This window comes from Sphaeramia orbicularis, chromosome 10 (genome assembly GCF_902148855.1).
Source record: "Sphaeramia orbicularis chromosome 10, fSphaOr1.1, whole genome shotgun sequence".
Taxonomy (NCBI): domain Eukaryota; kingdom Metazoa; phylum Chordata; class Actinopteri; order Kurtiformes; family Apogonidae; genus Sphaeramia; species Sphaeramia orbicularis.
This window is the reverse complement of record NC_043966.1, coordinates 31,639,695-31,666,146: the sequence shown is the minus strand read 5'-3', so window position 1 is coordinate 31,666,146 and position 26,452 is coordinate 31,639,695. Positions and strand designations below refer to the sequence as shown.

At 41.0% G+C, this 26,452-nt stretch overlaps 2 protein-coding genes across 6 annotated transcripts in view; both read left to right on the top strand.

Moving 5' to 3' along the window:
• The window catches only part of fhdc2 (FH2 domain containing 2), a 10,025-nt gene extending 5,176 nt beyond the window's left edge, over window positions 1-4,849 (top strand). For 3 of the 4 annotated variants that reach the window (XM_030145298.1, XM_030145297.1, XM_030145299.1), the window contains exons 6-12: window positions 66-166; window positions 490-560; window positions 778-885; window positions 1,201-1,271; window positions 1,674-1,791; window positions 1,882-2,046; window positions 2,180-4,117. In XM_030145298.1, the coding sequence (XP_030001158.1) occupies window positions 66-166; window positions 490-560; window positions 778-885; window positions 1,201-1,271; window positions 1,674-1,791; window positions 1,882-2,046; window positions 2,180-4,117 (2,572 nt within the window). Of the gene's footprint in view, window positions 1-65; window positions 167-489; window positions 561-777; window positions 886-1,200; window positions 1,272-1,673; window positions 1,792-1,881; window positions 2,047-2,179 lie in introns of all 4 variants that reach the window. The other variant, XM_030145301.1, reaches the window with a different exon arrangement.
• Window positions 4,850-6,659: 1,810 nt separating this feature from the next.
• rhogd (ras homolog gene family, member Gd) lies at window positions 6,660-10,344 on the top strand. Of its 2 annotated transcripts, none has more exons than XM_030145311.1 (2): window positions 6,660-6,717; window positions 7,325-10,344. In XM_030145311.1, the coding sequence occupies exon 2, from the start codon at window positions 7,354-7,356 to the stop codon at window positions 7,927-7,929; it is 576 nt and encodes a 191-aa protein (XP_030001171.1). In that variant the 5' UTR covers window positions 6,660-6,717; window positions 7,325-7,353; the 3' UTR covers window positions 7,930-10,344. The 2 variants fall into 2 exon arrangements, with proteins under 2 accessions (XP_030001171.1, XP_030001172.1); XM_030145312.1 differs by lacking the exon at window positions 6,660-6,717 and adding an exon at window positions 6,791-7,097.
• The last annotated feature ends 16,108 nt before the right edge of the window (window positions 10,345-26,452 follow it).

Below are 26,452 nucleotides of genomic sequence, written 5' to 3'. Positions count from 1 at the left end.
TTGTCCCCATTATCACTCACCACTCTTCATTCACCCATCTTCTGCTGTTTTTCCTCTCACTTTAGTTTTCGACTTCGTCTGGATGCCATGATCTTGCAACAAGAGTTTGACCCTGCTGTGACCTCTCTGTGTGTGGCAGCCAGATGTCTGAGGGAGGCGGCCAGAGGTAATGTAACAGCAGGGAGTTGTTGACTGCTCCAGCACTAAAAACCTTCTTCTGTTTGGTCCATTAGATCCTTTTATTTAGGGTAGTACAGTGAATTTGGAGGTGAAATGCTAATGTGACTGGTCGACCTCTTCCAGATAACTGATTCAGGCATCACCCTCTAGGGTTTTTTCCCAAAATTTATTTCACTTGTCAGCCTAAGTGTCAGCTCTTCACAGTAAAATTGCTGAGTCATTGTAAGGCCTTGATATCAGCTGCACACACTACTCATTATTCCTCACCCTTGCAGCCCAATATTGAGTCTTTGTCTTTGACTTTTCCAGAACTGCTGAGCTGTCCTGAGTTACACTCCATCCTCCGTTTGGTGCTGAAAGCAGGAAACTATATGAATGCTGTGAGTGCTTATTTTTTGTTTAGATTTAGTTTCTTTTCTTTTGCCTGACAAAGCAGAATCAGCTCCTTTATCTCTCTATAATGCACCAGTCACTAGGGTTCAGGGTGTGTGTTCAGGGGCGTCACTCTGACTGTGCACCTGGGTTTATATCATTGTTTGTTTAAAGTTGTCATGTGTGTGTGTTTGTGTTATTCTGACCTTGTATATGGCTTCCCAGGGTGGATATGCAGGGAATGCCGCAGGTTTCCGAATTTCGTCACTGCTCAAACTGGCTGACACCAAAGCCAACAAGCCGGGCATGAATCTGCTGCATTTTGTAGCTATGGTAAGAAATGATATGTAGAAAAACTAAGACCACTGGGCAGCATTTATCACTTGTAAAAGAATAATATTTTTGACACATAATGTAAAAACTGGACATCACTCTTTGTGAAAAGCATTTGACTGTGAATAAACCAGTAAAACTAAAAAGTTACCAAGATGATGGAAGAACTACAAATTACTTTAGGCACAATTCAATTTGATCCCTTTGTAAAAACAGAGCCATTCCAGAGCTGAAATAATTTGTTCAACCTTAACAAACGATGTGTTGCTTCTTCTAAAACAATAGATGGATAATCATTTGTGTTGGTCTACACAGGAAGCTGTGAAAAAGGACCAGAGTTTACTGTCTTTCCCCAGCCAACTAGGCCATGTTGGCTCCGCCTCCAGGTCAGTCTCTTCCCAAAACATCTCATCACATCAAGTTTGACCATGAATGAGTCTGAGCAAATACACTGGCCCTGCTTCATAACATGAATACACTCTATCAGACTGCAGAACAAATGTCCTGTAAACCTATTGCATTGTTGTCTGAGAACAGCTGTTGAGAATAGCCAGGGGTCCAAGTGAAAGTCGGTCAGACAACACTGATAGTCTAAGCAAAGGTTTAAGCTGTGCTGGAAGATTGTATACACATTTTGTTATTTGCTTTGCTCTAGTTACCAAAACAATGTGATAAGAATTATGATAGCTTACACTCGCATGACAAATCTCTTATCTTTTTAGATTTGTATATTAGTTTCACTAATTACACTAATGTCATAAAGCAGTATATATTTCCCTTCACTTCAGGTTGTGTAAGGAGTCTGTACTGGAGGACTTATCCAAGTTAAAAAGCAGAGTGGTGGCCCTCAAGGCTGAGATCCTGACAGAGCCAGAGATTCAGCAGCATACACAACCTTTTCTGGAGGTATAAAGCATACCGTAAACATGAGCACTATAATAAGATGTGAAGAAGGTTTTTTTTCAGAAAAGCAATGTATGAAATTTGTCTGTGCAGATGGCTGAGGAGCGATTGACAGAAGTGGAGGATGAGGTAGAGGGTATGAGGATGTCCAGTCAGGCTCTGGTGGAGTTCTTCTGTGAAGATGACAACACCTTCAAATTAGAGGAGGCTTGCAGGGTCTTGCATTTATTTTGCCTCCGCTTCCAAAGAGCTGTTCAGGTTTGAATATTAAATTACTATAACTGATGATGATAAATACTTGTATAGCCTTATCTGATATTAGACCCTTGATTTAATATAGAGATTTCACTTATCTCAGACTATGCTACATTCTTCTATCTTGGTATTACAGGAGAATGCAGAGCGAGAACTGAAGGAGCAGAAGCGGTTGGAACGTCAGCGTGAAATGGGGGAAAAGCGTCGCTCTTTGGCAGTCTGTACAGGACTGGATCTGGGCCTGAGCCTTGCCAGAGAACCACACAGTCAGGAGAACCAAGATGAACTGGAGAAAATCCTGGAAAAGAACTTGAGTTACACATGGAGTCGACGTAGCCTGAGAAGCACAGACTCTCGCAGATACTCTCACCATCTCCAAAATGACAGCATCCATCTCCATAACTCATCCATGCTCAAGAGTTTTTCTGAGCTGGACAGCAGCCTCACATCAAGCAGTTGTCACTCCAACAGCTCTTCTGAACATGAAACCACCACTGTGCTTTGTAGCTCCCCGGAAACTGATGGCACATGCTCCCCTATAGACCAAGAACCTGTTCTGAGTGGAGATGGTAGGACTAATCCTAGCAAACACCAAGTAACCAGCCAGAGGACGGAAGCAGTTCAAGACTCACACATTTCTCCATTTAGTCACTCACAGCATGAACATTGTCTAATAGTCAAACAACATGGGCCTGAGAGCATTTCTTATTCTTTGCAACATCATCTGGAGGAAACCGACACCCGTGGACTTAGAAATGAAGCTGAATCTTTACCGGGTCCTTACACAAACTCTCCTGCTCTTTCATCTGGTTCCCTTTGTGATAAAACCCAAACCACTGGTCACAGACACAGGTTTGGGTTGCAGCCAACAAACGATAATCATCCCCTACAAAAGAAATCAATTGACACTTGCGCTGCTGAGTCCATACCTCAGTCTGTTCATAAAAGTGGAATATTTTCTCATAGGAACACCAGGACTGGGCCGTTAAGGTACCAGAAATCAGAGAGCCACTCACAATCTTCAGTAAATGTTTCAGATAAAGTCCATTCGCAGCCAGAGAGGACTGAGGTGCCTACTGTTACAACCACTGTTGCAATGCCTGATTTACCAAAACAGCCAGACACAGAGGTGGCGTCTACGCCTGTGGATGACAACTGGATGCCTTCAAGTTTACCAGAGTTCAGCCAGTCACAACCAGAAAAGTACTCTGACTTGCCAAATCCTGAGAGGGACATGGTGAGGTCATACTCCCGTGTGGGTGAAACACTTGAGTGCCACACTCTAGTGAAGGGCCTCCGATCATATGATGTGTTGTCTCCCCCGACTTCCCCACTCCCACGACCTGCACCAAGTCTCTGCTCCAAGTGGAGGAAAGAGAGGGAGGTTGATCTTCGAGAAGGGACAACTCAAGGGTCTCCTACCTCAAAGGAGGAGACCCGAACCATGAAGATCCCTGTTCGAAGTGGGATAGGAGCCAAAAGGGGTCTCGTGTCTCGTGCGAGTCTTTCCAATAGCACAGGCATTCCCAGGGTGCGTTCCAAAACTGAAACTACAAATTCAGGTCCAGCTGCTACAAACCCACCCACTCCTAGCCGCCCGTCTGCACCTCGCAGCCTATCCATGCGCTCATCTCCTATCACTCGGCCTGCAGCTGCTCAGGGTGACGTGAAAAGAAGTAATAGCACTCGAGAGAGGACACAGACTGTAAATGAAGCACCAACCCCAGGAAAGCCTACTCTGATCCGCAGGACTTCAGACAGATCAGTGTCAGAGAAAGTCACAGGCAGCACCCAGACAACTTTCATCAGAGGATCTCCTCTCCGAGTGTCTAAAAGAGTTGCCCCAAACTCTGAGTCTCAGATTCCCTCCCAGCCTCGCACAACCCACAGCCCATCCTCCACCACAGCCAAGACCATACGCACGGCAGTCATATCTGCTGCCCGTAGTAAAACTGCCAAAACAACAAGCAGCAGTACTCCAGTTGCCAACTCTAAAATCCCTACAGCCTCACGGATACCTGGTCCCAAAATGCCTCGATCTACTTCTGCTACAGCTCAGCCTCTTTGGAGGTGATGGACAGTTGAAGTGCCTCTAGTTTTAATTTTGTGCAGACTTTTCCTGCCTTCATGATTCCGACATATTGTGAAAGTATTCATAAATTGTCTTATCATTTGCTGTCTGGTCTTTATCAGTTCTACTTCAATATTCACCTTTTATTATATGTGTATTTAGTTCTGACTGGTATATAGGTGAGAGGTAACTGCATGGGGAATATCTTGGACACCACCTGAGCAGGAAATCCATTTAAATCCTACCTCTTTTTTTATCCACTTGGGTCCATTGCAGGCAATGGGGCATCTCAAATTTAACTTTTCACACCAGTAAAACATTGTGGGATCACTCAGTACAATGTGTGGGATGTAGGATAACTGGGGAATTACTTTAGTTTCTGGATTTGGGAAAGAAGTAATTTTTTCTTACTGTATTTTAGGAAATGATCTTTATGTTTTGAATACTGTGAGTTTTTTGCTACATGATCACTGTGTTCACACCTGGGCTGTCTTAAAGTCCAAACTAAACATGGTACAACATCAAACTGTTCGTCCACTTATTGAGAGGCCTCATGATTCTAATGCACTTTACAGACTGAAGAAGAGGCTGCAAGATGATGATGTTTGCTGTAATTTTGTCAATGTTATTTTATATCAGAAGATTCTATAACTTTATTGAACAGCAGTGGTTCATATTCACTGTATAATATGGATTTGTAAATAGAAGATGAATAAAAATGGTGATTTGATTGCATGTGTCCTCTGTCTCTGAAAAGACATAAATGTAAAATACTTGCCACTGATTGATAAATTTCAGAAGATGCTCTTTGTCTTTTGAGCTGTTATTTTTAAAGTCCCACTCTGCCTCATTAGCTGCTGCTCTTGCATCCTGCCATCTCTTGTTTTCCCTCATTTTTTTGCCCTCTTATTGAGAGGGTCTCTTACTGCATCTCTTGTGACAATCACCCCCAGTTCCGTCGGTGGCTGTTGTCATGGAAATGCTACAGACGTCCCGGGGAATCTCCTGGCAGAATACTGGGGTGCAGGGGTTGGGTTGGAGGGTGCTTGTGGGTGTAGAGGTCCCAGTGGGAATTCTCTTTTTATAGGCCGCAGTGACGCCAGAGCCTCTTGGGAAAGGCAATAAACTGGTGCCTCTTTGTGTTTCTGAGTGTCCGGTTGTCGGTCAGCAGTGGCCTCTTAACCTGCTTCAGTTTATAGAGGTGACATCGTCTACGGAGCTCCAAGGGTGCAAGACACAGTAGCATAAAGTGATCCCTCTTTTAGCAGCCTTCGTGTATTCTGCATTGATCTGAAAGCACTGCCTTAGTAAGAATAATGACTTGTCTGTAGGTGAATAAGTGATATATGGGCTTTAAGGCCAGTACTGAGTGAAGAAAGGATGAGGTCTGAAAGGACAGAGGACAGGGTTTTTATGGCCTGTTTGTGTGGAGTAGCCTATGCATACATTGTGACACACTGTGGCATTTATTGGTGAGAATATAGTAAGTTCAAGAGAGGAGGAAATGCCAGGTATACATGTTTGTAATAGCCAGTGCATCTAGTCTCTTAAAATGTTAACAGACTAGTAAGAGAATCCAGTAACAGCCCCCCTCATTTGTGGTGACCTGGCTGGAGGTGGAAATGTCAGATTAGTATCAGACAGGTGACAGTAAATCACTTCCACCATGCATCACTCAACTTTATATCATTTTACTGCAATTTCAGCTTATGGATATGTTTTGCCATGCTTTACCTAGACTATTTTAGAGTGCAAAGACAAAGGCTGTGCTTCAGCAAATTCTAATATTCCAAATGGGAAAAAATGGCCCATCTCAAATTTTCAAGTTAAGGATACAAAAATGCATTCAATTTGTTTTGAGTCACATTATGTAACCTCTATGATCAAGATGGGTTTTTTTAATCACCAATTGAACATTATTCTATTTTTTGTGGAGTAAGAAAATGAATGCTGTTGATGTGTTGAGGCTGTAGAGTCTGGCAGTTGAATACAGGCACATTTTGGATGACTGGATACTGAATAAATAAATTAATGAATGATTAATGAATGAATGAGTAGTGTTGTCTCATGCATACTAACTCTTCCAAGTCTGCAAGCAACCAGACAACACAAACCACAAAAGTCAGACGAACTGCACACTGCAGATGAACAACATTAACAACAGTTGCACAAAATCGAAAATATGACACTACTGCTAAGAATATATTTTGCTGCTTTACTTTTTATTTAGGTTATGGTGCTTACCTACTTACTCAATGTAGCCTGTAATAATATAAAACAGGCAACTTGTACGGTTGCTTCTATTAGCACAGTACTGTAATATACGGATAGTAAAACTGTATAAAGTAATCTTCTGCGGTGCTTTGTCTGCTTCTCCCTACGTCTCGACCCGACAGACAAGAATAAAGTTTGATCAAGAGATCACATAGAATCAAAATAGCCTAACACCGCCATCTAGCGACGCTCAAATAAACATGACTAATTGACACTACAACTACCAGCGTCCCTTGTTTATGTACGTCGGTTTATACGTAATGGACAGCTCCCCGGATGCGGCTGTGATTGACTATACCAGGCAAAAAGAGATCGAAAGCCAAGTGGCGGTAAGTCACCAAATTCTTTAAATTTCATCGTTATTGTACATTACTGCTAATGAGGCACGTAGTAGAGAAGAATATGGATTTTAAGAGGGACTAGAAGTGAACTATGGAATTAGGAACACGTATTTTTGAGAAGTGGTGAGGAAATTAACTTTCAACTTGTTTGTTAAGTAGCTAGCTTGTTAGCCACCAAATGCGCTAGTTCCTTAGCCCAGTGCTAGCCAGTGGGGAACGCCTAGTATCATAAGTAATCATAAGCCAGATATTAAGTGGCAATAGATTGTCGTACCACTTAAACTCGGGTTGTTTTCCTTAAAGCAGTTATGAGTTGTCTGAACTTCCCCGTTGCTGTTAATCTGTGGAGGACTGAAATTGAAGTCAAAGTACGTTACGTTAATTACGACGTTTAGCTAACATTAGCGGTGGTTAGCTTGACGGCTAACAGTCTGGAAAGCTATATAAAGTAGAAAATACAGTCGCAGAATTAAAAGTTTGTGGTTTTGCTCACCTCATTCAAAGATTTAGACACTCGTTGACATTATTCACCAACATTTGTCTCAACAGAGTTTTCAGTATTGTATTTACCCGGGTATCCTTTTTCTGTTGTCAGGTGCTGCAGCCCCAGTGGTCGTAGGCAGGATGCAGACCATAAAGTGTGTGGTGGTGGGTGACGGGGCAGTGGGTAAAACCTGCCTACTTATTTCTTACACCACGAATGCCTTCCCTGAAGAGTACATTCCCACAGTATTTGACAACTACAGTGCCCAGATGAGCGTGGATGGACGCACCGTCAGCCTCAACTTGTGGGACACAGCAGGCCAGGAGGAGTATGACCGCCTGCGTACCCTGTCCTATCCCCAGACAAATGTATTCATCATCTGCTTCTCCATTGGTAGCCCCTCCTCCCACGCCAATGTTAGGCACAAGTGGCACCCAGAGGTGTCTCACCATTGCCCCAATGTGCCCATCCTGCTGGTGGGCACAAAGAGAGACCTGAGGAGTGACGCAGAAACGGTGAAGAAGCTGAAGGAGCAAGGCCTGGCTCCTACCACTCAGCAGCAGGGCAATGCTCTGGCAAAGCAGATTGGAGCCGTTAAATACATGGAATGCTCTGCTCTGCTGCAGGAAGGGGTCAGGGAGGTGTTTGCTGAAGCTGTAAGAGCAGTGTTATATCCAGTCACGAAAAAGAACACCAAGAAGTGTGTGCTGTTGTAATTGATGCCTCCCCGATTTGGACTGTAGAGGAGGATGATGGAGATCCACAGATGAAAAGGCAGGTGGGGGAACGAAGGTCATCATCTGGCTGCCTCCATGCCATCTCCAGCGGTTTGTTTCCTCTTTCAGCTCCTCTGTTACTCCTCTCCTCCTTATTCATCTTCTGGAGGAACTCCATTGCCATCATCACCAAAGTGACTATGCCAAAATGGGGGCAACAGACCGGATCTCCTTTATTTTTCTTACATTTTAACTTTTGATATTTACATCTTTTTTCCAATTTTACATCCGTTCTAGATTTATAGCTTCTCTGCTTTGCCTTATAAATGCTGATCATGGTTGTCACAAGCCATAATAACATCTAAACCAACCAAGCAAGCTACCCTGTTTGACTGGAGAGAAGAGATCTGCCTTTATTTGGGTGGAGAAATAATGACTACCTCATACTCTCACCCTGGTTGCATCTCAAGAGTCTTAAGCAACTTTACCATCAAGATGCTTTGACTTGCCTGTGTAGATGTAATAAACAGCGAAGTAGAGGGTGAACAAGTTTTAATTTCAAGCAGCTTGGGTCCAGACAAGGTGTGATGACTCCTGGGCAAATGCCATTTCCCCCTTACCCAGTATGCACAGATTAGAGGTTAAACTCTAGAGCTACAGTTCCCCTTGTGCTCAGTCTGGCATGTTAGAGCTGGCTGGCAGGCTGCCCTTCCAGCCTGTCGCACCTCTCCCACAATGCCACGCATGGAAGAGCCAGTAGGTCTTTGAAGATAAGCCGGACCCATTAAAAGCAGCCGACCATGTGCCCTTTTCAGTAATAGTGGAGCAGGTGTCATTAGGCCTGTGCCAAATTAACCCACACTGGTACTGGATTTATGACGCTGAGATAGTCACAAAGTCAGGTTGTAGTACAGCTCTCCTCTGTCTATGTCTTACTCTTGAGGCTCAAACTGACTGCCATTAAAAACATGCCGAAGAATTACTTTTTGAACGGGTTGGGGTCATAGAGACTGTATTTTGTTTAATTATGTTGAATTTACTCTGTAAATGATTTTTTTTTTTCCTCAAATGTTTTTAACCTACAAGTGTGGTTAAGGCCAAAGTTGAATATATTTTTTGTAATAGCCTATGTTTATTTGATCAGTAAGATGTTTGTGTGTTGTAGTTAATACTCAGATTTCATAAACCAGAACTCAATAACGCGCCCTATTGTAATTATATTATTGCCTTACATTTAAGGTCAACAGACTATGACCACTGCATAATTGAATCAGTATCACATATAATACAGTATGTTTTAACTGGCTTGTGCTAGCGTATATACTACTTTCCTATATTGTCTCGGTTTGTTGAACATAATTTCATCATGCAAGAAGCACAGTGTCAGAGCTGCCTTGTTAATGTTTCTACCATGTAGCAGCAGTTTTATCTACAATATGGAGAGAACATTTACTTGGTCTGGTGCCTTATTTAAACCAAAGACCAGAGCAGTTCTCCTTTGTCAAACCCAAAGGTTCTCATAGTAATGCAAGTGCCACGAGACCTTAAAAATACCGGTCCAACCAGCTAAGGTCTCAGTTTTGTAATTATTCAGAAACTTTGTGCCTTAGTTCTTGCCAGTAAACACTCTTGCAGCCTACTTTGTGAGACACAGGTGCTAAACTGACATCTGGCACAGCAAGTCTGTGTGCATTTGTGAAACGGAGCGCTCATGGCCCACAGCTCTTAACAGATTGTGGTTGACATCCCTCCTTTGCATGGTGCAGCGTGGCTAAGGCATGCGCACATACAGTGAGCGAACTCTGTGTAGGTGGAACGTGCCTTGTCACATCCGAGTGTTTTATATGCATTTCATAATTGTCTTCTTTTTTTTTTTTTTTTTTAGCAATGGCTGGTTGCTCATTTGAGTCTACAGCTGCCAGTAATTACAGCAAACCTTTTACTATAGTTATTTTCATTTATTACTTGAGCGGGCTATATTGTAAACCTAGATTGTGGCCTGTGTAAAGTCGAGAGCAACTGATGTGCAACATGAGCGAAGGTTTTGTGTAACAGTGATGTGGTTTGAGATCTGCCAAAAACGTGTGAACATTTCTGAAGATCGGTGTGTGGAGGGTTGAATGTAAGTACACAATATGTCAAACTGTCAACTGTGGTGAGCTTGTATTTTTTTTGCCATGTCCTGATTTCACTCAGATAATGCTGTTGAAGTGGAACATACACCTGTGGGCTGTCTTTGTCTGTGTCCCGGAGCTGTATGCTACCGTGTGCGTGGTACTACGCTTTTACACTGGGAACTTGATTTGTAGAAATCTGTTTGTAATTGTTTTATATATAACAAAAACATATTTGTATAAATGAACTAACAGTGAGATGATTTTAAATTATGCCAAATAAAATGGTGGTTAAACCAAGCATAGTATGTTTTGTGAGTTGATTGAACTACAATTACACATAAATATCACATTACAACACAACTATATGATTTTAAAGAGATACTGAAGTCAACTGAAGCACATGTTTATAGATAGATAGATAGTTTTCAGCTCAGGAAACCACAGGACTGCTTCTGCAGCATAAATAGTCCATTTCTTTCTCATCAATTCTGTTTCAATTACCATGTCCCAACACTAGATGGACACAGACCTCTAGCTCCTCTAACTCCACTCCACGTAATCCACAATAAGCGCCATTCTTCACAGCCTGGTTTTTCTTCCTATACATTTGGAGTTAATGGGCTATACCCATCTGGTTTTCAGGGCCATCATTCAAGTCAGCAGACACCTACAAGTTCAATCAGTCGCAAGGGCTTAAAAACTCAGCATGCTGCTTACTCTGAAAAATTTCCTTGACCTTTATGGGTGGTGGTTCTGACAAATGACAGATGTGTTGAACTCCACCAAAGGCTCATTAAAACATCACTGCAGCAACATTTAGAACACATTTCCTCTGTGGCCTGCCTCTAAATGGCTTACAACCAAGACAATGCTGAATGTGTGTTTACAGCCTGTAAAACTTTTGTAATTGCCTGTGTGAGAACATGATACAATAGTTCAGTGCGTTCAGTATGAAGCGGCAAAGATAGTAGAAACCAGTGCTCGTAAAGCATCAGGCGTGATGAGATAAGACAAGAAAGGATGAACAAACGTGCTGTCTGTAATACACTTAACTAATGCAGCCGGCTTAATGGGAGAGGGTCACTTAAGGTTGTCCATTTTTAGCTGTAGCCAAAAGGTGTTTTTCAATAACAAGTTTTCTATTCTTTTTCCTTCCCTATGTTATTCCTAGAGGTTAAAAAGGTGATTATGTGGCTCATTAAATGAAATTCACATTAGCATTTTATTGTTTTATGTCAGATACCAAAGAAATGTAGTTCACGATGAGCTGTAAATGATGATCACATGGTCATGACTCTGTGTTTGAACATGGCGGGGGGTGAAATTTTATTTTCTCAACTCGACCGTTTTGATAGAAATGTGCAGCGGAGGGTAAGCCGACCGGCAGATATGCTCTCTGTGACTCATCAGCGGAGAGAGCGAGTGGGAGTGCAGTCCTCCGTCGGGACCTTGATCTCAGCTCTGTCTATCACTCCTCAATCTCCCTTGTTCCATTCCTCGCTCTCACTGTCCGTTTGATGATGTGCTGGGTGAAGCCAAAAGGCCGAGCAGCTCGCGGCTCTATTCGACGAAGGAACTGGGGAGATTCCTCTTCTTCTCCTTGTCTAAAGATGAAAAAGGAAAGGCCTTGATCTAATAGACGGCCTGCAGCTACACCCAGACTGAGAAAGCTGCGGTTCTGCATTCAAATCAAACTACTCCAGCAAAAGCAGAGGGAAAATGAGATTGAAAAGGAACGTGCAGGAAAGTGAAGGCCATCAGCTATGTTTGCAACAAAATAAGGCTTCTCAGAACAGAAGAGAAAGAGTATGTTAGCGAGACATTAATGGAAATACACAGAAAGGTAGAAACGATTGATTTGGAATTTGGAAAGAAAAGGGTTGCTCAAAGGAGGGGAGGCTGAATAAATAAAACAGGAGCAAGGTGACCTTACATTATTCTGCCTTCTGAGGTCAAATGGTCTAAATTGGTCGGTTCAAATGAGCAGTTTATTTTAATGTTTGCATCAGTATTCCCCCTACAGCTCCGGGGAGAGAGCACAACCAGCCCAAATGAAGAACCGTAGGCGCTGAACTATTGTGAGACTCTATAGAGAACAGAGGAATGAAACAGAGCGAAGAAAAAAATAGACACCCAGGTCTACTCAAGTATTAATTATGTTGGTTTGCAGCTCGGAGGTGGGAAACTGCTGCCTGCTGCTGTGACTCACTGAGGAAACAGCACTGGGAACAGAAAGTCCTGAAGTGCCCCCCTCACGTTCTTCTGAGTGCTTCTGAGAAAACAAACACAGAATGAAACTTGCTGATTAGGTGTCCTGTGTATGTGGCCACTGGCCACCCACTGTTGATGCTCAATCTCTCTAAATCTACACGAAGCTGTTCGCACACTGTCATTCACTAATGTTTGTATTACTACAGCATGCAGAGGCCAGTTGGTTACCAGAGCATGTCAGTTCTGTTACTTTGCACGAGTTCACACCACTGCAGCGTCAAAGCAAAGAATAACAGGGGAAACTAGAAAAGCACTCGGAGAGCGCAGACCTCCACCAAGACAGAGTCCCCCCCCCATCACCACCAAAATGTAATCATCTGTTCCTTGTGTCAGTATCATTTCCTGAAAATTTCATCCAAATCCATCCATAACTTTTTGAGTTACCTTGCTAACAAACAAACAAACAAACAAACAAACCCCAGTGAAAACATAACCTCTGCCATTCTTTGGTGGAGGTAATAAAAGTGAGATCTATGCGGGACAAGCTGCGAAGCAATGGAAGGGCTGAGTTTGAGCTTTTTGACTTTTCTTAAGGTCGAATGAAATGTGTCACAGACCACACAGTGAGATCCTTTCACCCTTAACCAATTACCAGCTATAACTTTTGTGCTATGCTCTGCCTGAGCTGTCATATTTCTAAAATGACAAGACAGCATGAAACCAAACATTCTTAAATCTAAACAAGCTATATTTCCACATCTCTCTCCATTCCCTGCTTTCATACTCTCTCTCTCTCTCTCTCTCTCTCTCTCTCTCTCTCTCTCTCTCTCTCTCTCTGTATGCCTTTGTTTTGTTCTCTGCTGTGCGTCAGTGTCAGCTATCTCAGGGATCTGTCAGCAAGAGAGCAGAACCTTTTCACAAACTTGTCAATTTAAGCAGAGAGCAAAAGGTCACTCTGCAATATAAGCTGCCCGGTACTAAGCCATCCAAAAAGCTCTCAACGCTGAGAACAAATAGACTGCAAACCACTGCTCAATGGATGTGTAACCTGAGGGATGGATAGAGCAACAAGACTCTGTCCCTCTCCAGAGTCTCGATGCTTCGTTGCAACTGATGTAGTAAAATAAGTATTTCAACCCTTAAGAGGTTGGTGTGGCCTCAATGTGTGTCGAGACAGAACATCCTGTGCTGCCGCTCCAGCAGTGCAGCGCCTGCTTTGATCTCACCCGTCTCGTCTTTGAGGAGCAGATTTTACCGTTCTGCTCACATCGAAGTAGATTGTGCAGTTTAACCAGGTGGAAAATACATTCGAGAGGAGAAGGGAGCTATTTTCCTCCAACCTGAACCAGGGTTTTTCTGTGATTAGAAGCATTCACTTTTTCTGCAGATCTCTACTCTTTGAAACGCACGTTTATATCTCTTATTGCTTCAACTTGATTTGTCAGGGTTTTGTTGTCATAGAAGCTGACACTGTTACCGCACTTTCAGGTGATATAAGCTGTGGAAGGAAACAGTCCCTACAGTCTAAGCCTTAATCCAATTCTCTTTAGTCCCATGTGAGGAGAAGGAGATTGGCTTGGAGTGCATGTGTGTGAGTGTTTGTGTCTGAGATGTTTATGGATTACTGGGAGGTCAGTCTTTGCAGCTGAGCCTCCTCTGGACAGAAAACATGTCACTGGTGAAAGTTGTGTATTTGGCTCACAAAACATAAACCTCAAAGGCTGCTCTGAATGCAGTGAAAAAAACTGCCTTTTAACAAAAGTGCAAAGTGAATGAAATTTGAGAGGCTGTTTCCCATCAAACAATAATAAGTCAAGCAGGCCTCACTGTGTGTGTGTGTATATATATATATATATATATATATATATATATATATATATATATATATATATATATGTGTGTGTGTGTGTGTGTGTATGTATATATGTGTATATATGTGTATATATATGTGTATGTGTATATGTATGTATGTATATATATATATATATATATATATATATATATATATATATATATATATATATATATATATACCATTTCAAGCTGTTCACTGGACTTGAACTGCTTGAAGTTCAATACAAAACTGAAAAAACTGGGGTGTTCTAAAACTTTTGACCGGTAGTGTATATATACATACATATATACATATATATATATATATATATATATATATATATATATATATACATATATATATATTATATATATATATATATATATATATATATATATATATATATATATATATATATATATAGTTAGAAATGTATTGTACAGACCTGATCAAAATCTTAAGACCAGCTGAAAAATAGCTAGAATTTACCTTTTGCACATTTGGATCTTAATAAGGTTTTAGTAGAGCTACAATATACAAAAGCAAGAAGGGGGAGTGAGACAAAAAGCACTTTGAAAAAGTGATTTATTGAAAACAACAAGGAAACTGAAATAGGCTGTTTATCAGCTGATCAAAAGTTTAAGACCATCGCTCAAAAAATTACAAAAAACTCTCCAAACCAGAACAAAAAATTTTCTCAGTAGGACTCAGTAATGAGTAGCTCCACCGTTCTTGTTAATCACTTCAAAAATTCGTTTGGGCATGCTTGATGCGAGTGTTTCCAGGAGGCTGGTGGGAACATTGCTCCAAGTGGTGAAGATGGCTTCACGAAGGGCATTAACTGTGTGGAACTGATGGCCATTTTTATAAACTTCCCTTGCCATCCATCCCCAAATGTTCTCTATGGGATTTAAATCAGGGGAACATGTGGGATGGTCCAAAAGAGTGATGTTATTCTCCCTGAAGAAGTCCTTTGTCAAGCGAGCATTGTGAACTGCAGCGTTGTCCTGTTTTTAAACCCAGCTGTTACCACACAGACGAGGGCCCTCAGTCATGAGGGATGCCCGCTGCAACATCTGCACGTAACCGGCCGCCGTTTGACGACCCTGCACCACCTGAAGCTCCAGTGTTCCACTGAATGAAAAAGCACCCCAAATCATGATGGACCCCCCTCTACTGTGCCAGGTAGAAAACATCTCAGGTGGGATCTCCTTGTCATGCCAGTAACGTTGGAAGCCATCTGGACCGTCAAGGTTAAATTTTTTCTCATCAGAGAATAAAACTTTTTTCCACCTTTCAGTGTCCCATGTTTGATGTTCCCTGGCAAAGTCTAAACGGGCAGTTTTGTGGCATTGTAGGAGACGAGGTCTTTGAATTCGTTTTTTGTTTTTGAAACCCTTTTCCCGCAGATGCCGTCTGATGGTTATTGCGCAGCAGTTGGCACCAGTAAGGGCCTTAATTTGGGTCGAGGACCGCCCTGTGTCTTGACGGACAGTCAATCGGATCCTCCGGCTCAGCGCAGGTGTAATTTTTTTGGGTCTACCACTTGACTTTTTTGTTCCATAATGCTCAAGATCTGTCAAAAAATTTAGAATGACTGTCTTACTGCGTCCAACCTCAGCAGCAATGGCACGCTGTGAGAGGCCTTGCTTATGCAGCTCCACAATCCGACCACGTTCAAGAAGAGAAAGCTTCTTAGCTTTAGCCATCAGGAGGGCATGACCGTGTGAATGCCTGACAGAAAATGAGAATTTTGAGCAGATTTTGGCTTTTATAGCCTGCGGTCTTAAACTTTTGATCAGCTGATAAACAGCCTATTTCGGTTTACTTGTTGTTTTCAATAAATTACTTTTTCAAAGTGCTTTTTGTCTCACTCCCCCTTCTTGCTTTTGTATATTGTAGCTCTACTTAAAACCTCATTAAGATCCAAATGTGCAAAAGGTAAATTCTAGCTATTTTTCAGCTGGTCTTAAGATTTTGATCAGGTCTGTATATAACTTTTATTAGTGCAACTTAAACTGCAGTTATATATTGCCAGTAAGGAGTAATTCAGATAAAAGAAAATACTATTTTCCCAGGGGTAGCTGACTCTCTCAAAGTATGCAGGGATACATTTCTTATCCTTCTGTCTTCCTGCCTTGGCATCCTTGATTATGTCTCTCTCGCGCCTTAGCGCTTTGTTTCTGTCTTCAATAGATCCACAGAGAAATGTATGCATTTACTGATGCTCTTTCTCTTGTCCTGATTTACCATTTGAAAGAATCCCGAGATGGTTGGATGGATATTTTTAACCTCCTTAGCAGAATTGAAGTTTGTTTTTGTGAAAATCTTGGTGATATGAACTTCACAAGGAACTGAAAACACCACATGTGATTATATAAGTGAAAACATTAGACCAGCTTCTAAAGAAAACTGTCCACATAGTGTGAGAATATATAGATTCACCACTTAGAGCAAAACAAGGATGTTAAATGTTGAACATCATCCATTAATAGATCAGATAAAGCATTGCATCAATATTGCATGGACACAGAAATGGGCCTGGACTTTGGAAAAAAAAATAAAAAAGGTATTTCTTCTTTCAGAAACCCATCTGTCTCTGACATATGATAAAATATGTTAACAGGAAACATCACTGGAACTCAGAGTCCTGGTGCTATTATCTGAAAGAAGAAAACAAAAAACAACACATGCGAAACAGCACATGTACAGTGTGTGCATACGTTGTGTATCTATACTTATGTTTATGTGTGAAGCTGTGCGTAGAAATGGCGAGTTGAGTTCTGTAATAGATGGTTTGCTTTTATAACATCTGACTTACTGAGAATGACAGCTTTTTCTGTGACCATGGAAACAGGAAATTAGCCGGTTCAGAGGCTACAATAATCTTGGGGCTGACGCTCTCACATCCTGACAAGTGTAACAGAGGAGAGGAGAGGAGAGGAGAGGAGACGAGAGGAGAGACGAAGCACAGATGGAGAAAAACACAAGGATAAGAAATTAACACTTTCCGTGTTGACGTTTGGGTCTGCATGAAATCTTAGTTTGCCCCTAGAAACAAGATATGTTGCAATCCCGGATGCTACCCTCGTTACACACCACAGCTGCGGCCTTGATTGAGCACTTCCTTCACCCCGCTGAAGTCTATCAGTGAGAGTGACTGGCTCGGCAAGAGAGATGTCTACTCCAGATGTGATATCTGCAGCTTAGCAGTGTATGGTTAGGCTCCCTTGAAGGCTGAGGAAACAAGCTGTGTGCAGTAATTGAAGCTAGCTTCCCCCTGGGGCTCTGCACTAATCGCTAATAAAGTCTACTTCCTCCACACCAATGTCACCCTTGCATGGCAGTGTGTGTTTGACCCCCGTTTGCCTTTTCTAAATGGTATGATGATGCAGGTTACAATGACTACATACACTGAATCAAACACACACATTGTTGAACTATGCCACCTCAAACATGCACAGAGGTCTCATTTAAAACATGGAAATGCACAGTACATCTGTACACTGAACACTGTAATTACAGTGTTGATGCATGCATGAAACATGAGTTTGCTCAGACTGTAAATTTATGCATCATTGCACACAGATGGAGGTGCACATATGTTAAGGTTAGATGCATTTTGTCCCATATAATTTCTGTGACACCCTCCGGGGTTATTTTTTCACATGTAATGGCGATGCCTTGAGGACCCTGAAGAGGGAGGCAAGAGCATAATGGGACACTGATGGCTAACATAGCGTCTCTTTTAGCAATACAGAGAGGTGTAGACACTGTGTGAGTGGATATGAATTGATGCAAATTATTGGTTTATGGCAGGCAATGTATTAATCTAAAAACGTGACTTATATCATGTAACATGAAAATATGTTAAAAACACTGTTCACTTATAAATATATTAATTCTCATACTCCCAGAATACAGCAGCCTGATGGAACATTGGTTGCTGTATTGATAGTAGACCTCCAGGTCTCTGCATGTAGAAACAAAATCTCAAGCAAAGTATACTGTTTTTTCCACTGATTGATGGCTGAGATGGAGACAAAGGTGTCACAGCAAACAATGGCACAGTGAGTGTGACAATGCATCATAAATACTCAAGAGGCTACAGTGCATGTAGTGAGTGCACCCTTTCTCCGGTGATTTCTTCTGATTTCTTCAAATTCATGCTAGACTTGAATATGTGCTCTGCTGGGACCAGGATGGAAAACAATGAACACTGGATTTGCAATCAGGGGCTGCAGACCCACAGGAAAGAATATGTCCAACAGCTTGTGGAAACTGGAATTCCTGGTATTTAAATGGGCAGTGACACAAAAATTTCAACAGTATCTGTTACGAAATACCAACGCCGACCTAATGGCTCTGCAGCTCACAGATCCAGTGATCGCTGCCTCCATGACAACTGTGGTCATAAAGGTTATGAACATACTAGGAGTCTTGGTGTTTTTGGCATTTATGGGGAGAGATGGTGGAATATATTTCTGGGGCTGTAACTGTTGCAATGCAATTCAGGGATTTGATGGCCACTAAACCACATGAAGTCGTTGGCATTGATCTGACTATTAACCACATCGTGAGTGTGAAGGATTTGAATGTTTGGTGACTCATTTTTAGTTCTCAATCTGCTGTTCTATGTTGCAGTCTTCTGGGGATGCAGCATGAAAAAGGACACAAAACAGTTGGATAAACTGGTGGAAAAAGCTGGCTGATTCATCATAAGAAGGCTGGTCTCACTGGGGGCTTTGGTGGAGAGATGCACACTGAATACAGCTGAGGACCTCACTGATAAGTCAGATCATCCTCTTTCATTCTAACCAAATGGAAAAGCAAAAGACAATTCATCTCACTGCGTCGCAGAACTGAATGTTACAGAGGATCCTTCAGACTGTAGAACACCTTAGTCAATGGAAGATTGGAGACTGTCAGTCTGTCATGGACTAAGGTGAACAGACCGAATATTCTTGGAATAATTCACTTATTAGTTGTTTCAATTAAAACTGTAATCTTCCTTTTCTTTTCTTGAGCAGAAGGACACATGAATATCACCTAGAGATACATCTTAATCTGCAGATTGCAAACAAATGTGAAAAGCCCTCTTTAGAGCCAGTCTTTGGATTATCTATTCTGGGCTTTGTGGTTAAGGAGATAATAACACTGGTCCATATGCAAACACAGGTGGTTACAGTAATGTACTTAGGATGCTGTTTACCAAGAAGAGGAATTCTGTTCTGTCCCAATACCAGCATCAAGAGTCCCATGCTTATGACACCCATCTACAACTATGAGCTGTATGTTAGGTGCATCACAATCTGGACCCAAGAAAGACACACAGATACCAGTCAGAAGTAGTTTCTCCCCTTGACCTCTAGTCTAAAGTCTAGTATGGAGGAGTCAACCCATGGGATGTCATCAAACTGAGAGTGATGGGTGATATATTCACCGTGGAGAGCAGTGACTTTCCTTCAGCCTACTAGTTTCTCAGTGAGCAAGAGATCACATATCCTCAACACTCCACAATCCACTTTAGATCACAAGACAGAAAAACAACCCCAGCAACAATGTAAATATATAGTAACAAAAGGAGAACCTACCACAGTACCAAGGTGGTCTAAAAGAAGCACAACATGGCATCATACTAATCCCTTTCACCTTCCAAGGTCAGTAAATCAAACCCCTGCTTCCTCAGCAAGAAACTCACAAATGCCCCCCACTGCGAATAACCAAGTAGTTCAGAAAGTGTTCCGATCCAGCGGTGACCTCTGCGGCTGAAAGGTGAAGTCGGTGAGAAAGTGTCAAAATCTGCAGTAAGTTCAATGTCCACTGGGGGCTGGCCCAAAAAGTGAGTCGGTCCCCAGAGATTCCTGCGTAAAAATGGATCATTTTACAGTAGAAATAAACATGTTTAGAGTCTTTTACAAAAACAATTTTGGTCGTTATAGTTTATTTCTACCTCTGTGACAAGTGTACAGAGGTGGATTTCTATGTAACTCACCTGTCTAGATGATCCAAAGCCAAAAGGTTCTGCATGTTGAAGGCAATGACTACTGTGGTTGACAAGTGAATCTGTCTGTTTTTACTGCTCTTATTGAGTTTTGGTGACTAAATCTAATTTTTCTTCCTGAGAGGGAGTTGTAGTTGCACATGAAGAATTACACCAACAAGGTGGTCAGAGGACTCTGTCATTAAGTTTACTGGTGTTTAGAATGAATTTAGAATCTTTATTTGTCAGTACATATTTTACATGAGGACATGCAACACACTTTGAAACTGACCCTTTTCATTTATTCCATCACTGTCTGAACATGCAGGTACACACCACACACTGCAAACTAGGAGCAGCGGGCTGCCATGTCAAGTGCCCAGGGCAAATTATGGATGGGTTAATTGCCTTGCTCAAGGGCACATCAGCCAACAATGTCTCTGCTGGCAACCCTTCAGCCACAAGCCACCTCTTCAACTTTGTAGACAACGGCTGCCCCTCTCCCAAAACATTTAATAATAAAATTATTTTTAACAATAATAATCCATGTAACATAGCTGCATTAGCTGGCATTAGCATTAATTCACACTAAATTACATGGTATGTCAGCTAGCCTGCTAATTAGCTCACATCGAATGTTATTTGATCGTTTATACATTTCATAACTTTGACATTGCTGTTATCAGGTATATCTGTATGTATTGTATGTATTAACATTTATTAAGTCATCCAAATTACTTGATGTTTTTATTTTTTACCATGACATTGTTAGAGGACGTGGTTGATGTTTTCAGTAAGTTCTTGTTTCAGCACTCAAAGTTTTCCAATTTCATCCACTTCCATTAAACCAACATAGCAACAGCAATGTCATGCATCTTTAGGCCTTAAAATGTTCACAACAATGAGTGACGTCATGGAGGTTTAGACCCTGGCTGTGATTTGTTTGGATGGTGACCTTCCAAAATAGGGAGAACTGTAATTGGGATGCCCTTTTGGACCCTGGGGACTGGAGGAAATGCACACAGGGACACTAGTAGCTGGTGGCCTCTCACTCCCTACAGGAGATAATAGAGTGGAATGCAGACACTATGTGAGTGGATACCATGGGTTTTTTCATGGTAACTTAATAATAGTTTCTACATTATGTATCATGAGAATATGTTCAAATAAAAAAGGTATTTATTTGCATTGAGCCCAGAAGAGGTGAGGGAATATCAGTCATCGTATAGGTACACCGAATTAATCACAACAGACGTATCTCAACATTAAAATGTGAGTGTATTCTAAAGAATTAATGACTGTATTCCAATGGAATTCCGATTGTTTTGGGTTTCCTCATATATATTTCCTGATATGATATTTTATTTTAAATTAGTCTTACTCTTTGTGTTCATTTTAGTTGGCCAAACTGGGAGTTGTGCAGCATTGTTAAAGGGCACTCTCTGTATCCTTGAATTTAATCCTCTGCATTTTTGTTATTTACATTCTCAAAATTAGCCTTAGTCTGACTCATCCACCCTGTGGTAACCTAATCATACAAATTCTGCTGGATAAATTTGAGCCAGGGGCCTCTCATCATGTTTATTCTAGACATGTACCTTTATTTGTGTCGAATAAAATTGGGAATTAACAATTATATCAGCCCTTTGCACAATTTTCATCGCTACACACAGTTTTAATTTCACAGCTGAGGAGAGGAGATGACTCTGTCTACTTGGCACAAAGCACATCGGTAAATGAACAAGATTTGTACTGAATAAAACATCTAGTGAGAATCCCTAATGCCCTCAGTGCTGAGCTGAATGTAAGCTTTAGAAGTCAAAAGAGGATCAAGAAAAAAATCTATTAAGACTTTTTAAGTGTGTTTTAGACCCGTTAAGACAGTGGCCTCTGCCATGATATATGCATCATATACCTTCAGAAAGTATGGATAGCTACACATACAGATTGTTTTAACACTACCTCATGTTTTGAACCATTTCTGCCTCTACTATTTAGTGGCAGTAGCGAGATAACATGAAATAATAGAAGACACATGATGGATGTCCTGAACACAAGGTCCCCTCCTGCACTCAGAGGATAAATAATATACAGACAAACTATGTTAAAAATCAATACCAGCAAAGCTTATGTATGCAACTAAAATAAATCATCCTTTCAAATTAGCATTATAACAAGGACAATAAAACAAAAAAGAAAATACAACAAACAAGTAAAGACACACAATAATTTAGAGGTAAAATAAACATCTCATCTTATTTTTTTTACAGTTAATACTGTACATGATACATTTTTACAATGTCATTAAATAATGCTTAGTGAATAATGCTTAGATTTAAAGTGTCAAAGTTGTAGGTGGAAAGGTCATCAGAAACCTTCAAAAGTGAACATTTGAAGTGACTGTATAGACAATATGTGGGGCATTTTTTCATCCATTGTTTAAATACGCATTTGCAAGTGATGAGAAAGGAATGAAGAGTCTGGCAAGTCTCAAAGGAAAGCCCAGGATCTTAAAGAGGACCTATTATGCTTTTTCCACTTTCCTCTTTCCATTAGCGTGTTACAGAGCTTTCTGTGCATGTGTAAGGTCAGCAAAGTTCCATAGTTGACAGTACACACCAGAGGGACCAATCCTTCCCCACTGATGTCTGAAAATCTTCGGTCTTTTCCTCCGTATTAGGCCTACATCATTGAGAATATAAATTCAAAGAGTTCACAAATAATAATTCATTGCATTCATTCTTTTTTGAACCGTTTAATCCTCTCAGGTTGATGGAGCCTATCCCATCCGGCGAAGGCAGGGTACAACCTGGACGAGTTGCCATTTCATCGTAATTCTCTCTTTTTCCAAATTCAAGAAAACTGCAAGTGAGTAATATGCACAACTTAGAAGGTATGTATGATACATGAATGTCACCTATAAATATATAATATGTCATACATAATATATAATATATACTCCCCAATATATGCCTCTGTTTAACATGACACTGATGACACTAGGTCTGCAGTAAAACAGATAACATACTTGTTTATCCTTGTTTCTTTACCACATCCACTTTCCATTGTAGCACAGTTTCCACAAATGTGCATTGAACAAATAAGACACGAAATCTTGCTTTTCTGTTGAATGCAGTTAGCAGAACCAAAGCCAAGTTTTTAGCATGTATGAGTGCACCTGAACGTACAAAACAGATGAAGATGTTAGCTTTGAGTAATGTCAACCACACAAGTGTTGGCCAGTCACAAAAGCAGCTGCATGCATTGACTCCCATAGCAAAATTATGAGCCTGAAAAAGAGCATAATAGATCCTCTTTAATATTCAACTCAATTACCTCACTGAGCTTCCAAGAAGCAAAATCTAGAACTTAATCATAACTGCTCATGTTGATTCTGTGTCATTTATACATGACTGTACACTCTCAGGGCTGTTTATGCATGTTACTCATGTGCGTATATTTTGTCTCCATGCATTCAGTCAACCTGCTGGGTCTCCATCAGAGTTCCTGCCACTGACAGAGATGGCTGTAATTATATGCTCAGCATCGCTTCTCTCCAATACTAAAATAGATTTGTGATTCAGCGGCCCACGCAGTGTCCACACACACATTCACATTGTGCAGACACACAGACAAACATGTGCACATCTTGGCTAGTAATCAACTCTGATGGAACACAATTAATATCCAATTCCACTAGCCTTTGTTTTGGGCTGTGGATTTAAAAAGAAATGAGGAGCTCCAGGAGGAATTGACTCATGAAAACCAATATTTAGTACGGTGACGTTGCCTGCCTCAGGTCACACATAAAAGTCCACCCCAGAGGGCCTTCTTTGAAAACAATGGGGACTGGATGCAGAGAAACATGAAAAGTACTTAAGCTTGCACAAAATACCCTGGGTGGCTTTTATTAGGAGGTAAGATGGTCTTAGTATGCTGGGACCTCAGGTGTTTGAAACACAGAAGATGCCAATCTTAAGCTTCCCGTCTGGGTTCTCGATGACACACCAATGGATAGGCCGCCGACTTGTTCCCCCTGCTTGTTCTCAATCAATAACAGAGGCAGCAGGGGAAAGAAAGGTATTGTGGCCTCTCCCTGCTTCCCTTTAAATCAGACTTACTATGCAGGGAGGGAAGACAACCCCTTCATCCTTTATCTTGCTGGAAAGACAAGCCCAAGGAAAGCCTCAAGGCAAACTGTGTTCTCTCCACTCTCCTGCCTGGCTGCTTCAGCGATAAACTGTGTTTGTTGCCTGCAGTGGAGCTCAGTGTGTGTCAGTATATTTGTCTACTGTGGTTAGACATCAAGATTGACTGGTTTCAGGCTGAAGGACAACGAAATAAGGAGTTCTAAAAGCCCCCTTGGTTGTTTCACTCTAAAGTTGACAAGCTGGCACCTCAAGGATTTGGGGAGACTTTTGAACAGTTATCGAGGTGTGACTTAATTTCTCTGTAATGAAAGACCTGCCAGGTTTTCCAAGAAAAAAAGATTTCAGGGAAAAATAAAATGTCACCTAAGTTGTCAGAAAAGTTGGATTTTCTTTTTTGAAATATAATAAAACACACCTAAATTCTAAAAGCTGAATTCTTCAGGGTGTACAGTATGAAGAATCACAGTGTCCACTGGCCTTGGCACTGGTCTGAAATCAGGACTTATTGGCCCAAAACATGTTTCAAGAGACCACGGCAGCCTTAACCTTTGGCCACCAAATTCAGATCTATTTGTTTAATGAACGTTAAGCCATATTTTCTTTCTTCATTCTTTTATATTTTAGCCAGTTTATTGACTGACCATCATTAAAAGGTCGGTATCAAAACAGTGAATACAGAATACTATTTAAGCAGTAATGTTGCACATCAGTATTTTTCTCTGTGTAGATTGAAAACATAGGGTTTTTCTTTCTTTTACACACTACACACTAGAAAATACTTTTCAGTTTGAGGCCTAAATATTTTGGGGATGAGCCTCAGACTGTATATAAGAAGTAGACAGAGCTACCCTGTGGTATCATCCAGTAGTTTTTCAACTGGCGTTTTAAGGGAGTTTGGGGTTTAGTCATTTCCACGTTGTTTTTTTGGATCCAGAACTCACTGTATTTAGACAAAAGACATGGAACTGCAGGACCACAAGGGGTCAGAAACATGTTCAGTTTGTTATAGGTAAGATAATTCTGAATTTCATTTGCATAACAAAATACATTTACAGTGTTGTTAGTGTAACTTATTATCCAGAGTTGGGCTGTTTGTTCTGCAAACTATAGTTTTTATGAAATAAAACAAACAGATCTCAAAGTCTGATTCACACCTGTCAATCAAAGCCTGGCATGGCAGACATGAAAGTCTTCCATTCACCATAAAACCTTCTTTATTGAGCAGTCATTTAAAGATGATCAACAAGAGGACTTATTAGAGTGTCTGAATGCATTATTATTCTATGACTAAATTTTACAACTTGATTAATGCACTTGAGAAGTATAGCAATTTTTCTGTCCACTCTAGAGCGATGGGTTTGAGGCAACACATAGTTTGTTGCAGAAAGAAACATAGTACCAGGGTTATAGTGAATGAAAATTAGCAGAGCCAAAACTAAATCAAACAGTGAAAAAAATTCTTTTTTAAAATAAAAATAAAAACAAAAACAATCACTTTCAAAAACAGGACAATGACATAAAAATGCAGGTCATTTCCCCCTTGACCTGCACTATGACTTTACCAGTTTGCCCGACTGAATCACATCTAAGATGATAATGATATATGGTAGAAAAATAGAAAATGGTGCACAATATGGGGACCTTAATGATATCAAATAAATAGTTAATTTGATGCCATACACTTTTGTCACCCTACCTTTGTCAGCATCTATGAACACATTACAAGGCTTTCCTCACAATGCCTGAAAAACAAAAGATAAGTAATAACTCAGTTAAAAGAAGTCAGTTCCTTAAATTACAGCTACTTAATTATTCAATAACCAAAATGAAAGGCTAAATAAAAACTCATGAAAATTTCAGAATTGTAAGAACCGTTTACTATGTATTTGCCATGTTTGACCTTATTCTTCTATCTCCTTAACTCCCACGTTTTTTACTTCACTATCGTCTTGGCTCCTGTTTTTGCCAGAGAGATGGATGGGTTCTGATCAGGATGGAGGCGGCTGCCTCAGACAGCCTGATGGGGAGCATGAGTGAGCCATCACTCTTGTAATGAGGTGTTGGGACAGAAAGTGGGATGAGTGGGAGTGAGGGGAGCGGTGATTTGGGAGGAGGGTTCATGCCATGGAGGGGTCACCCTGGAGGCTGAACAGAGAGGTGTGACAGGACGAAGAAGAGCGTAAACACCGGGGTATTAATGGAAGACAGAAATAGCTGCTGGAGGGGG